Raw genomic sequence first — 15619 nt, forward strand, 5'->3', positions numbered from 1 at the left:
CGAGGGGCACGCGACTCAACAATAATGGCACGCTGTATTTAGGCTGAAAGGACAACGCGTGCAGCACATGTATCAAATTAAATGAGGAAATTTTATTCATTATCATATTTTTAATTAGGCATCACTTGGAGTGAGTTTTTGAATCTTTTGATAAAAATACAAAAAATAATAATAATACTTTGTATAAAACTGTGAAAATGACAAGAAATGCTTAGAGATGTAGCCTATTTAAAATAGATCTTCATATTCAATTATTACAATATGATTACCACAGCGCTTAGGTAGAAACACGAAGAGGCTCTACGCCGGAACATCAGGTAAGGTGTATGACCCTACACTGACCGCGCACGCGTTCAGTGATGTAATATAATTACCCGCGCAATTGACTGGAACGGGGACAAACGAGAAGTAACAGGCTGTGCGTGCGTTGTGCGAAGTTTCCTCCGTTTTTGGATGAGAGAAAATTGCACGTTGTGAAACGATCAGCGTTTAACCGTGTCTGCTTTAAATATGCCAACAGATGCTGGGCTTGTTAATAATCACTCGCGCTCAATTGGTCATCATCCGCGTAGTGGTGGGTATTAAATGTGGATATCATTGTTGTCGAGAGAGGGGGGCTGACTGAGTATATAAAGTGGGCGGTGTTTAGTGATAGACAGTTTATATAATGAGCAGCGCGGACACAAAGCCAGTATAAGTACTGCGGGACGCAAGAAACAAGTCTTCATTCACGAATTACGCGAGAAGAGCGAGGATACCCAACAGCGCGATGCTGACGCACAAAGTTTAGAACCAAAACAAGACAATACCATTGACACTAAACACATCGGTGCGCTCACTGTGGAATACTAAACATGCTCCGTGGATATCTAGTGACGAAGAGGAATAAGACTGGATGCTGATTTCCCAGTTTTACCTTCACCTTTTGGATAACCTGGAAATTTGACGTGCTCCTGCACACTGAAGTGCCGTGCAGGGTGGACGCGCAGCGGGATATACCTTTTTACTCGTTTGTTTTCATTGCATCCTTTTACATTGGAATAGGCTCTTTCGGGGAATATAATCGTGGGTGACGCGGCTGCCCAGGAGAATCGAAAAGCATGGCAGCTTGGCTCACCTTTCTCATCGCAATTTTCACGACCGTTTTGACGCAGGTAAACATCCCAGGTCCTGTGGAAAGTCAGCAGGACCCCGTTCCTCTCAATTGTTTCTCGAGCGCACTTTTGTAGGTAAGCCAGTGTTTGCAGTGCAATATTGTAACGCGTGTAATTTTTCCCTTCAGATATTTGGATCTGGCGTTTTCGAACTCGACCTTCACGAATTCAGAAATTTCAAAGGCTTGCTCGCAAATGGCAATGCATGCAAGCCTGAATGCAGGACTTTCTTCCGAGTTTGCCTAAAAAACTACCAAGTGGTAGTGTCTCCAGATGAATGTATCTTTGGAAGTGCCATAACGCCAGTGCTGGGGACAAACTCGTTCAGTATCATGGGAGGTGGCTCTTTCAGCACACCGATTCGACTGCCGTTCAGCTTCGGCTGGCCGGTGAGCTCAAATGCAACTCTTTTTGATCGTATATGATCTGAAACATGTTTGCGTTTTATTACAGTGTTGTGGTAGCAACAGTTTGTAATGCAGCCAGGTTCAACATGTGCAGAGTAACAGTTTTGATCCATTCCACATGATTCAATATTTTGATAACTTTAATTACTGTTTTTACTTTATTTCTGCTTCTTAAATATTTTATAATGCTGTTATTTTTTAATTATAGGCTACATCCTCTCATGTTTTAATAATGTATGCAATCTTGTGTTTTAGATATAAAAGGCGAAACTCTAAATGTGTCTTTCCTCCTAGGGATCATTTTCATTGATTATTGAGGCCCGGCACGCACCTTACGCGGATGTACCTGTAGGTAAGATTCGATTTGTCCACTAGAGGGCGACACTTCGATATTTTACATATACAGAATTTCAAGCTTCTCTTTTCATTAGAACGTTTTATATAGTCTACCTTTTTTTTGTCTACAGCGCTTTATTAAACCTTGGCAAGCTGTATCCATCTCCTAAGAAACATGTTCATTGAAAAGATGTAAATTTGTAATGCATTTTCCTATTGCTTCAAACACCTTTGCATTCTCATGCTCGAATACAATTGAACTTCCTTTGGTTTATTTTTGTCGTGGGAAAGCGCAGTGGGCTTTGGTGAGAATACACAGCGCTTGCCAAAACCATCCGAGTGCATTTTCCTGTATTTTACACCTTTGTCTGTCCCGCCCTTTAGAATGGGATAATACCATGGGAATATTTTGCTTAACTCAAAGGAAGAGGAAATTTAAACATAAATTTTACTCCAAATGTGTCAGCTTCCCAGAACTTAAAGTTGGGCTACATTTTTTCCTTTGAAGACACTTTCAAAAAAATCAGGCCACGCTCTAACCTACTTATTTAATTTCAGCTTTTTAACCTGAGAAAAAGAAAAACAAGAAATCAAATAATAATTCAGCAATGACCTAATCACAATCTTCTCCTCTTTTTCTTCAGACACATACAACCGCGACTTGCAGATAAGCTTTTTTTCCATCCAAAGAAAGTTGGAAGTAGGGGCTGAATGGTCTCAGGATGTTCAAAGCGGGAAGCAGACGGAGCTAAGGTATTCTTACCGGCTCATCTGCAGTGAAAATTACTACGGCGACAGTTGTTCCAAAAAATGCGCGCCCAGGAACGACCGTTTTGGCCACTACACCTGCAACCCAGATGGGCAGCTATCCTGTCTCCCTGGCTGGAAGGGGGAGTACTGCGAAGAACGTAAGCAATCAGAGATCACAAACCACTGGACTCTTGTCTTGAAAAGGGTCTTGCTCGTCCCACTAATTTACAGTCGAACAAAAGAATATTAGAACATGCCTGAGTGATGTAAACGGCCTCTGGGATCAGCCTTTTAAAAGGAGTTTGCGGAGGAAATTTTAGAAATGGAAGAACCAGAATTGTGTTTTGTGGCCCCTAGCACAAATAAACTATATATAAAGAAAAAATAGGCTATATATAAATTTGTGATACAGGCGAATTGTGATATGCAAATCTATAATTAACATTTAGTGTGAATAAGTGTGTAAATTAATATATAATATAAAATTCGTCCAATGATGATCCTATCCTATTGCTATGGTTACCTCTTCAGGCCATACTGTTCACGCATTTATTAACTTCTATTTTATTTATTTTTGGTCAATCAAACACGATTTTGAAACGAAAACATTCTATTTATATACATGTAAAAGATAAATGTTCCTTTAAGGTCCTTTAAGATTGGGGTTTGACTTCTTTTGATCGTAATAATGCTGAGATGGTTATGGGTTTAATGGAAAGCGCCAGTATTCATTTCGGCTTTTTCTTTGTACTGCTGTAGTTTCTCTGAGAATTCACGGTGTTGATCAGGGCGCTGAAACAGTTTGTGTATACTCTAAACGCGCGTGCTTGGTAATTTAATCCTGCACGAGCGTCATGGCAAGCACGTGCCGAGTTAATCGCGCCATTATTATCCGCCACGCGCCACGAAATTGTAGTCCCCATTGTTGCGCTCCAGCGTAGCAGCTGCAAATATGGTTCGCACAGACTACAAACAACAATAGGGGCAGCTGTCCGTTATTGGGATAGAGCATCTGCTGCGGTCTAACCAGCAGTTCAGCGCTAGTCGGTACCCGCTCAAAATCAATGTCATAGACAGCTCAACACAAGCAACAGTAAATTACCCGCATCCAAAGCAGTGACCTCGCCAGACAGGTTCTATACAACTGCTTGAACCGAGACAGATTTATTTGGTTAAGAGAGCCATTATAATGGACAAGTAAGCCTACTAAACTTGAGTTTATACAAGAGCAGCTGACATTAAGTTAAAGCTACAGTGCAGTTATGGATACTTCTATTGGAAAACGGAGTCAGATCTTGGAAATAGAGGTCTAGTCCAGTTTCTGCCATTTCAGTTTTTCGTTCAGCTTCAACAAAGCTTAATGCAAAGAATGAGTCAGTCACACTTACTCATTACATCTTCTAAAGTATGAACCTTCACATGTAAAGGTGAAGTTGGATTTTTTTTTGTGCCACTACTGCAAAAAGAAAAGTTACCTGAGAACTGTTGTTTGTTGGATAAACCGGTAGTTCTGCCCAAGCCTGGCAAAGACAACATTGTTATTTCAGACCGAATGAGGTGTTCAAACAAACAAAGCCATGTTTTGGTAGGCTACACTATTTAAAGAATCGATCTGAAAGGCTTACTTTTTATCAATGCATATTAAGCTGGTAGAGGACAAATTATTTAACATGGGGGAAATTACATACATCACCTTTAATAAGTCAAAATAATATTTCATAACTGTTGTAAACCCATGAACCTTTACTAACAAGAGTGTTTCATTTAATGCAGCGATCTGTCTGGAGGGATGCAGTGAGGCGAATGGCAATTGCTCCAAACCTGGAGAGTGTGTGTAAGTATACATGGCCTGTGTATGAAGTGTGGAATATTCCTTTTATATTTTGTCTTTGCATACATGCATATATTTGTTGTTGTAGTAATTTTCTGACCTACATTCAGCCTTAAAATGCCACATATTGTTATTCAGCTTTTGTCATTAAATTAGTTTTGTCAGCTATAGTTTGATGGAAAAATGTCCTATGTGAATATCTAGCTTAGTGGGGGTTTAAAAACCATATTTAAAGGTTTTTTTTTTTTGGCATATTTGTGTATTGCAGGTGCAGAGAAGGATGGCAGGGAAATCTTTGCACAGAGTGCAGGAAATATCCAGCCTGTAAACACGGCACCTGTCAGCAACCATGGCAGTGCAACTGTAAAGAGGGCTGGGGTGGACTGTTCTGTGACCAAGGTAAGACTAAACCCTAAACAGTTACAGTAGCTGACTGAATGTCTCACTCTTCATTGACCTCAGTGTCATGTAATAATAGAGCTTACAGCACTTTAGCTCATTGCTAGTTTAAGATTGAACAAGTAGATCTGTGACTGAAACATGGAAAAACTTAAAGTGATTCACCCTGATGCTGAAAAATATGACCCTTTCTAGTACTGACAATTTTTATTATTTTTTCAAAACAGATTTGAATTTTTGCACACATCACAAGCCATGTGTGAACGGAGCCACGTGTATGAATACAGGTCAGGGCAGTTACACCTGCACCTGTCGGCCTGGTTACACTGGGGTCAACTGCGAGCTTGAAGTGCGCGAATGTGACAGCAGCCCATGCAAGAATGGAGGTCTTTGCTCGGTGAGTCATTATTTCATTGAAAAGCCCCAAACCTTCATGTTTTTATAGTCATTCTAACTCAATCTAAGTATATGAATTGGATTAAAATAACATGCATTTAACGAGCTTAGTGTTTTTGTATTGTAATGTGAATTTGGACTGGAAGAAATACAAATAAATTAATCCTCTTCACAATAGACTTTAATGATGCTAAAATCAGTAAAATATGATAGATAATCTTTGATATTAAATGACTTTGCCATTTTATCATCTGTCCATGTCAGAATATTCATTGTTAGTGTTTGGAAAGACCTCAGGCTTAATCACTAGCCATGTTATGACCTTATTAATGGATCCAAGCATCCTTTGAAAAGCCTTTTTCTCAACATCTAGAATTACTGGACAAACATAAAACAATGCAAATGGGTCCGTAAATAGCTCTATGAAACATCTGCTTCCTCTCTCACCCTATAGGATCTTGACAAAGGTTACATCTGCACCTGTCTGCCTGGCTTTGAGGGAACTCACTGTGAACACAGTCTGCTCACCTGCGCAGACTCCCCGTGCTTTCACGGCGGCACATGCCACGAGAAAGACAACGGGCGCAGTTACGCATGTGACTGTCCCAGAGGTTACACAGGTCTGAACTGCGAGAGACGAGTGGACAAATGCACGACTCTGCCGTGTGCCAATGGTACGAGAATGCATATTTTCTGCCTCTAACTTTCAAATTTAGAAATGTTGCGGATGCAGAGATCTATGCATGAATATCTATGTAAAACTGGTCACTGACACCTGTCCCACTAATCCACAGATGGCTTGTGTGTAGTCCTGGGGGGCGTTCGCATGTGCAGCTGTCGAGCGGGTTTTACAGGCCAGCGCTGTGAGATCAACATCAACGACTGCGCAAACAACCCCTGTGCTAACGGCGGCACGTGCTACGACCGCATCAACGACTACATCTGCTCCTGCGCCCCGGGATACGAAGGCCGCAATTGTGACCGGCCTTCCAATGCCTGTTCGTCCAGACCCTGTCTCAACGGTGGCTCCTGCGTGGGCATCCCAGGGAACCCGCCCGCCTGCTTCTGCCCCAGCGGCTTCACCGGACCCCACTGCGAATACTACTCTGTCACCGCTTCTGTGACCAAAGAGGAAACCCAAGATCGCTTCCAGTGGGCTGCGGTTTCTCTAGCCGTGGGTTTGGTGGCTCTCGTGGTTCTGCTCTGCATGGTGGTTATTGCCCTGCGCCACATTCACAGGCAGGCATCTGGAGAAAGGACTCGAGGCGAGGCAATGAACAACATGTCGGAATCGCAAAGAGACAACTTGATTCCCACCTCCCAGTTAAAGAACACTAATAAGCAGGTCAGCCTGGAGGTGGACTGCACACCTGACAAATCAAATTACATACACAAGAACTGCCACTTGGACTACAATTCATCAAAAGAATTCAAGGACATCGTATCCCAAGAGGACAAAAGTCATAAATACGAAAAGTGTTTAGAAGAGAAAATACCATTGAGTAGAATGTACAGGTAAGAATTGGATTTCACGTCACTTTGATAAATAGAGGTGTTTGGATTCATTGAATTTGCTTTATTATGCTGAGGTCATGCTCCATTAGAGTGCCGCCCAGTATATTAACCTTTGCACTTAGTGCTCGCCTGATGACTGTAATACTAACATCAATACTGGCTAAAAGAAGTTATCCGCAACCGCAACACACATTTACACGCTCGAATGCGGATTTTACTCTAAGGCATTGAAAGCAAGAAACATTTTTACCCCATTAAAAGATTTTTATTGATTTGGACCGTACAGCAAAAGCGCTTTTTCCTCTTACTGGGATTTTCTTACATCAGCCTCTGTAAACAAAGCAAAAGAACAAAACGCTATAAAATGAAAAAATGAGCCAAACGCATTCACCCCCATCACAGCACAATAAATAGCTGCCCCATGTGCTTTTACTTTGTGTTAACATGAAGCGTGATTTGTGTGTGCAGGGAAAAGCCAGAGTGTAGGATATCAACGATATGTTCCCCAAGGGACTCCATGTACCAGTCTGTGTTTGTAATAGCAGAGGAGAGGAGTGAATGTGTCATAGCAACTGAGGTAAGGAGGATCATTTCATTTCTTAATATGTCTCCATGTTTCAAGCAGGGATCTGCTGGCCATGTTCACAGTTTTATCATTCTGTCAGTGTCTACTAATCTAGGCTACTGAACAGAGGCTTGTTAATAGAGAGAAAAGTGATAAAACTGTCTTTTAGGCCACTAAATATTTTTACTGTATACATTTCAAGTTGTAATGAAACTATGATATTCTTACTGTACATATTGAGAGCAATGCACCAATTCCAAAGCATAATCTAAGCCTCTGTTTTGTTTTGACAATTTCCACAGGTATAAGTTACAGGTTGATGTCTATGAAGACAGGAGAAAAAAAACACAATCAAAGCAGAATCTTTTTCTGGATTGTTTACAAAAATACTTTTTATATTGACGTCCACTGCTGCACTGAGAAACTTGAGAAACTGGAGAGAGCAGAGTCCTGCTCATCGAATGCAATAGTTTAGTTTTATGTTAAAGAAGTGTTTGTGTACAAAACGTGTACAGTCCTGGATGATTTCTGAACTCTTCTGCTACGGTATGTTTTTCCCCCGTTGGCTGAAAGGAAAAGGGACTTCGTTGAGGAAAAAAAAAAGAAAAAAAAAAAAGATCCTTTTGCGGTAATCATGGACACGTCGTCCGCCAAGTAATCAATAGAAGGTGCCAGGGACTTCCAAACCTTCAACCAGCATTGCCAGCTATGCAAGAACAAGGAGGGGAGCACCAATCAGAGAGCTTACCCAAACAAATCAACGATGAACACTATGAATGTCTGGGAAGGAAAAAACTGCTAAGATCAATCATTTAAAAAGACTTTTTGCTCTCCTCTCTACAATAAGATTGAAAGCAGCTGAAAATTCACAAAAAAGCCTTAAAAGAATTAAATAGAGTGCTATGTTTGTGCCCAGGGTCTTCTTGGATTTTTTTTGAGAATTTAATCAACATGGAGAAAAAAAACAAAAAAAAAGAAGAAAAGAAAAATAACTTGCAGAACCGTAATACGCAGAACTGTGCCAGCAAGATCCAAGAGGAAGTTAAGTTGACTTCTTTTATGCAACACGGCCCATGAGTACAAGACAAGAAATGGACAGAAACTGCTCACCACTGACTGCCTATAATTAGTTTTGAGAATACAGAACCAATAATGTAATTTTTTAAAAAGTGATTATTTCCAGAGTTAATTTAATAATGACACACTGCTCTATATGTTTTATACTATTATTTTGTATATAATGCATATTTATAAGAAACCAAACATCTGAAAAATAAAAAAAAGTGAATTCCTTCAAGCTATTTTGTGTTCTTGATAATTTCACATTTGTCTGTGTATAAAAACAACAAAACTACAATTTGGTTACAAATGTGCAGTATTTTTTTACATCTCCATGAACTATTTTCTCTCAATCCTGAAAAAGAAAAAACCTCACAACCCCCTCCTTCCCCTTCCCCAGTTGTAAATTGGCTTGAAATTTAAATCCGTTGCCTCGGATACAGGCCCCTTGAGCTGAAAATTCTGAAACAAAGACAGGCGAAGAGCACAAACGACAGAGGAGCGGCCCCTCCTCAGAAAACCGAAACAGATGCCCCAGGGTGCAACCTTGCCCTGCCATAAAAACAGCGGCATATGCCGCCCCTCTCACCAGGCTCATCACGGTGCTGCTCTGCAGAGCACTCGTAAAGAAAACACACACACTTATCTACAAACGCAAACGAGTTCCAGCTCCGAGGGCCTCAGCCTCGCCTTTGGGGCTAAAGGAGACATCTCGATCCACAACAAAAGAATCGACCGGAGCTGTGCACATGGCCTTGGCGCCCACAGATGGGTTTCAGCGACATTATGCACTCCAAACATGGAACGAATAGGAAAAAAGCGAGGTTTTTATTAAAAAAATTATTAAATTAAATCAAAGACCCTATCGGCCTGTCAGAGCAGGACAGCCTGTACAGAATCACCTAAAGTGTGCAAAGGTCAGCTAAGGCTTGATCGGCAATTTAAGTAGTTGATATGCATCATAAAAAATAAGGCAATTTGGACTTTCATTTGATGTTCAGCTCCGAGATTCATCCTTCCCATCACCCTGGCCAAAGTCAATATTGAGACCCCATGCAAGGCAGCAGAGGGCCATGCATGAGATGCGTTTTTCAGTTTAACTAAGTACTAAACCAGAAATGGTTTTCCAGGAGGTCAAGCTCGAGTTTCTTTCCATTCCAAAGAGCAACATAATCAACAACCGACAACAAATCTGTGCCACGCAAACACACTCCACACACACATCCTGTTCATCTGTATCATCTAAGCATCCTTGTCTTTGCGTCTGTGCTTGGGTCAAAAGGACGCTTAGGAAGAATAAACACATTTCGGAAAGGTTCGGAGAGAATTTCTGTCTGCGGCCGGAACTTTAAACACTTGTTATCGCAGCAATTAGTCTTACGCTAAAGCTTTCGCAATGCAACCTGTTACCCGAACCCCTCCCGCTGCAACTGCAAGTGTGTATATGTGTGTGTGTGTGTGTGTGTGTGTGTGTACTCTGCTCTCTGGCCTCTGGGTCTAAATCGCATGGCCAGGCATTCTCATTGTGTTATAATCACTGCATCCTGTTTGTGACCCAGTGACATCATTTCCTGCTTCCTGTCTGATTAAAAAATGCAGAACATGCCGGCACTGGCCAAACGCTTTTCTCACGCATCTCTTTCTTTCTTCGTTCTCTGTATTTGTACGGATCCCAAAAAGTTTCAGGAAACGAGCTCATAACAAACAAAAGGGGAGGGGGGGGGGGCATCAAATCAAGACTATTGATTTCATTTCAAGAGTATTTTGAAATCTGGGCTGTGGAATGTGAAAACATCCTTGATAGGAGGATGCTAAACATTCATTAGATTTTGACACATTCGGTCATGTACAGTCAAAAGAGTAAAATGGGTAAACAACCCAAATTAACTTTTTCTGAACCTGAAATTGCACAATTAATGCCTTGTTCAAATGCAATACTACAATGCACAATTTAAAGCACATGATGTCCAAAACACAGCTATCATGAGCCAGAAATCCAGCAAACCCAGAGGCCCTCCATCTGAAATTCCCCTTCACTAACACTAGATGTCACTAAAATGCCCATGAGGTTTGTACAGCAACACAAGCTGCAAGTTTCATTATTTAAAACAAAAACAACAACTACAACATTCTGTTGTCTGTTGCTTTTCACACTGTTCTTAAAGTTCTCTTTTATAGGAGGAATTTAATGAAATATTAAAATATTTAACATGTAACAAAAACGTGCAAATTATAGCAAATCTTAAAAGACCTACGCCAATGGGACAGTTCACCAAAACATGGCAATTCTGTCTTTATTTACTCTCCTTCATGTCGTTTTAAACCTGTGCGACATTCTTTCTTCTGAGGAACATAAAATAAGATATTCTTAAAAGCTGTTTTTGTCCATACAACTAAAGTCAAAGGGATTCAGTGTTGTTTTGGACCCCATTCACTTTCATTCTATGGACAATAATAGTTGAATGTTCTTCAAAATATCTTTAAATACGATGAGAATTTTTTTTTTTTAATATCTTATATTGTGTTCCACATAATAAAGAAAGTCATACAGGTATAAAGAACATGAGGGTGAGTAGGCTAAATGATAACATTTTTCCATTTGAGCTATCCCTTAAAGATAACATTACTAAAATATTATTATTAATAATAATAAAGAAATTAAAAGTAAGATCAAAATTGCATGATGATTAAAATAAATATATAATTATCAAACATTCTCATCAATTAGTGAACCAGTTAAAAAAAAAAAAAAAAAAAAAAAAAACATTACATGAAATAAACCATGTCTGAATTGTTCCCTGCATTTTATGGCAGGAAGAATGTTTAAGTGCACTATATGTGTGTATGGGGCATGGGAATGTATTTTTTCCAAGATATTGGGTCTGTTTATTTTGGGTGCAGATTTCTTGGTCTCCACCCTGTGGCAAGCCCATTCTTTGCATTACATACAGTACATGTGTGTTTTTGTTTTAGGACATTTGACGGCAGTATGTTCCTGCCTGACTAGCTGAAACTAGTTCAACTGGTCATCAACATAACGTCAAACTAACATGAGCCAACGTAAGCAGCATGAAGATCTGAATGTCGTACATTTTTTAAATAATGAGCTTTGTCAAATTACACATATTATAGTATAATTACATTGATTAAGTTAAACATTCAATCAGTTATGCTAATAAAACTTTCAGTAACTTGATCAACAGCCAAAAAAAAGTATGGTTTTAGAAACTGGTAAGAACCATGCAAACAAACGGCAAGTACAACACGTGCAATTCACACAACCCTCTTTCCATTCTGCATTTGTCATTCATATAAGGTCAGCGGGGGCCTAGCGTGTCTGCGCCTAAGGTTACTGCACTGGAGAAAGTAAACAGGCTGTCCCGTGAAAGGTCTGGTCACTGGAGCTCCCCCGTCTGCCTGAGCTATAGGCAGAGAAAGGCTTGTGCATCATGCAGACCTTTAAGGAGCTTACATGTGCTTGTATCTTATGATGCCAGCTAATACCTCTATTTATAGATAATCCTATTTTAACCAAAGAAGAGCCTAAGCTATATTACAAGGAAATGTCCAGGGGTGGCCAGGGGCAGAGGGGTGTTTTGTTTATCAACCAAAATTGGACTAATTTGAACTTTTTATAAGAAAGAAATAGCAGCAAAAAACAGAAAATAAAATATTGTCTCTGATCTAATTGTTTTGAAATTCAGTGATTCATTTACCTGGGAAAACAATGACTGACAGGCTTGCAAAAATAAAATAACATGGGTTAGCTACTAATAAATGATCCTTTCTGTTGACATCAGAAAAATGTTACATCTGCATTGCTACAGAGGGAATATTAAATGCTATAAACTATTAACTAACAAAACTCATCAACCTAAGACATTAAATGCAAAACAGGGCTGACAAAAGAATTGACACTAGTGAGATCACAAGCCTGCTCTGCCTGTATTTCTTCATAGTTTGATAATGCCGTCACGTTGTTATTCTCAGGCTGGTCATATATATAATATGCAAAATAACCATTAATCTAATACGACTCTGAATCTTCCAGGCAGACAACAGGTCAGTACATAAATATTTGGTTTGCTAAGAACATGACGCAATTCTAAGGACAAACAACCTGTACTTTCCGAACTGATTAACTTAAACTTTATCATAATATGTAAATAATCAGAGCATGAGATGTAAACAAAATAGAGACAAACACATGTGGTTAAACCTGTCAAGAATGTGGCACTGGATGTCACAAGTTTGTAGAAAGATTAGAAATGTATGAAAAATTGCTTGTGTACTTATTGGAAAGGACTGAAATATGTCACACTATCATAGATAGAGATTACAGACAAAGGAGATCTAAAATACAAGCCGATGCCATAGCTTAAAAGATCTTTAGGAAGAATCTAATCTGTATCAGCAGTCATGATAGGATAAAACTGAATGGAGATTTCTGAAGGATGTTACAATTTCCGGTGGCGATGCAAAATGCATTTAATTGACTAGACTACTGCATTTAAAATAAAAATGGAAATCTTGGACATGGTTTGAAACAACATCTTGGAAATCATGTTGTTATTCTCAGGCATATTATATTATATTATGATATATGATATGATATTATATATGATATTATATGATGGCTCCGAGATGCTGAGTTACACTTCTGCATCCCTGCTATTGATAAATGGATGAATGTTATATTATTTTCTCATATATTATGTCCTGTTATAATATATGAATTAATATATCTTCCAATGAAGACTTCATACGAGATCAAATCTGCTACCTTGTATGATTCAGCAGTGTTTTCGGTGTCAAATTACATTCTTGGAAGGCCTGATGCGATACTCTCAGTACGTACTGTTCCAGTATCGCCGCTTGAAACGATTGTTTCAAGTTGCATCAGCCGAACAGACTTTAAGCGACAGATTCTCTGACCAATGAGCGTGAGAGGTTTCTGTGACTGACGTCTGACTCGCCTATGAAATGAAACAACCTCTCGCGTTTTTTCCTGATTCGTTAGCCAATCAGACAGACATGCGTTTACAGAGTCACGATGAGATGATTTGATTGGATAGAAGATAAACCGCCCCGCCCTATCTAAGCTGTGATTGGCCAGGATTTTGAGCAAGGTCAGATACGCCCATAGACACCGTCGCATATAGTCTGCCTCAAAGCAGCCTACATTTCATCATCCGCTGAGGAGGAACAGCAGCACGGCAATCAAAAGGCTATTTCTTCCGACTTTAAAGTGTCGTGTGATTGGCTGGGTAACGTTAGAGGTTTGTTGGTAAACAGCAGACTGGCCGGTGAGCTAGCAACAGCTTTTGTGTTTTATTCTAGTTGATAGAGCCGAAGAGGCCAGGATGGAGTTTTAAGGCAATAATGCGGTAACTGCACGGCATCGGCATGCACCAGGCAAAGAAAAGCGATTTGCGAGACTTCACCATCACAACTGCCAAGCAGTTGGGCTCTGATACCGTCCGCGGTATAGCCGTGAGCCAACCGATACCTCTCCTGCTTGATAGGAGGAAGCTAACGCTAGTCAGTTAGCCTGTGGGCCCATTCATTTAGCGCAAAGCAGCTGTTCCATCAAAGCGTAAACTACTACCCTTTCTATCCTCGTACCATCCTGTAAAGATGAAACCTCAAGACATCGTCGCTGGAAAATCCAGTCTGTGGATCTTTGGGTACGGCTCGTTGGTTTGGAAACCAGACTTCAAGTACAAGAGGAGCAAGATCGGCTATATTAATGGGTACAAGAGACGCTTCTGGCACGGGGACAATTTTCATCGTGGAGATGATGAGATGGTGAGTTTCTTTTTGTTTATACAAATTTACAGTTTTCTTACAAACGTATAACTAAATACCTGAAGAGCTCCTCCATTGAAACTCATTGACCCTTGCGTATTTCCATGACAGCCCGGAAGAGTGGTGACGCTCATCGAGGAGGGAGACGTAAGTGCAACTTCCCCTTTTAGAGGAACAACGCTATGAATAGACAGCCGAGAAATACCACATTTTGTGGGCGTGATCAGTTACTTTTTTTTCTTGCGTTGTTTCAAACCTGTACTGACTGATTTCCGCTAAACACTAAAGATGTCAAGTTGAATGGCAGCCAGTCTCCATTTACTTTCATTTGTATAAAAACAAATAGATGCAATGAAAGCAAATTATGACAGGCTGTCATTCTGCCTAACATTTTTTATTTCTGCTGGGAGAAAGTCATTCAAGTTTGGAACGACATGAGCAAGCAAATTACAATTTCTTCTTTTTTTTTTTTTCTGTCTCTTTAAATACTGGTTCCCCTCACTATATGTGACTAACCTTGTGTTTTCATACACAGGCTTGCACCTGGGGTGTTGCCTTCGAAGTGACTGGCTCTCAGGTCGAGGAGTCTCTCAAGTATCTGAATGTAAGGGAGGCGGTAAGAGGAGGCTACCAGACCCAGGTCGTAGACTTCTTCCCACGGGGCACAAACCAGTCACCTATCCAGGCTCTGGTTTACATCGCCACACCTGACAACCCTATTTACCTGGGGCCTGCCAGTACAGAGAAAATTGCAGCTCAGATCGCTGTGTGCAAGGGGAAGTCGGGCCACAACATCGAGTACCTTCTTCGCCTGGCGGAGTTCATGAGAGTCAGCTGCCCTGATGTGGACGACCCTCACCTGTTCTCCATCGAGGCAGCTGTTCTCACCACCATTAGACCCATATTGTTAGCAGGCTAGACACCTGTATCTTCTGTAAAACATTAAGTAGGTCAACATTTAGTCCAAACACTAAGTTCCTAGCATTAAGTCAATGTTGCCGTCCTTGGTGTGATTGTGATTTAGTGGCTATTCAAATGTTTCATTCTCCCTATACCAAGCTATTAAAACTTCCTGTACTATAAAGATACTGTATTAAGGGAACATGGTATTTAAGGCTGTCTATGTTGTTATTCTATAGTGTGACATCAATGCATACTGTCAGTTCTCATTGTCTTGTGCTCTTGACCTAAGTATATGGTGCTGTAGTACAAAGGCATGCTTGTGACAATGTATTGCCAAAGTTTGTCCACTGCTAAAGCTGTTTACATTTTTTGTTTTGAATGTGTGGGTATGGAACCTCAATACACTTCCATTTTAATTTGCACTGAAGCGGAGTACCGTTAAGCTATTACAATGGTTTTCCTTTTGCACATTAAAACCTTCAGAGAACCTGTAACC

At 40.3% G+C, this 15619-nt stretch overlaps 2 protein-coding genes across 2 annotated transcripts; both read left to right on the forward strand.

Moving 5' to 3' along the window:
• The first annotated feature begins 397 nt into the window (after positions 1-397).
• On the forward strand, positions 398-8653 carry LOC306880159 (delta-like protein 4). The gene is made up of 11 exons (XM_079433489.1): positions 398-1154; positions 1283-1543; positions 1856-1913; positions 2542-2805; positions 4421-4481; positions 4747-4877; positions 5105-5274; positions 5728-5947; positions 6068-6788; positions 7257-7365; positions 7656-8653. Exons 1-11 carry the CDS (start codon positions 1101-1103, stop codon positions 7659-7661), a joined length of 2055 nt encoding a protein of 684 aa, XP_079289615.1. The 5' UTR covers positions 398-1100; the 3' UTR covers positions 7662-8653.
• A 3797-nt stretch (positions 8654-12450) lies between these two features.
• LOC306879800 (glutathione-specific gamma-glutamylcyclotransferase 1-like) lies at positions 12451-15615 on the forward strand. Its single transcript, XM_079432990.1, has 4 exons — positions 12451-12474; positions 14050-14220; positions 14332-14367; positions 14756-15615. Exons 2-4 carry the CDS (start codon positions 14050-14052, stop codon positions 15137-15139), a joined length of 591 nt encoding a protein of 196 aa, XP_079289116.1. The 5' UTR covers positions 12451-12474; the 3' UTR covers positions 15140-15615.
• The last annotated feature ends 4 nt before the right edge of the window (positions 15616-15619 follow it).

This window comes from Barbus barbus (assembly GCF_936440315.1).
Source record: "Barbus barbus genome assembly, chromosome: 14".
Taxonomy (NCBI): Eukaryota; Metazoa; Chordata; class Actinopteri; order Cypriniformes; family Cyprinidae; genus Barbus; species Barbus barbus.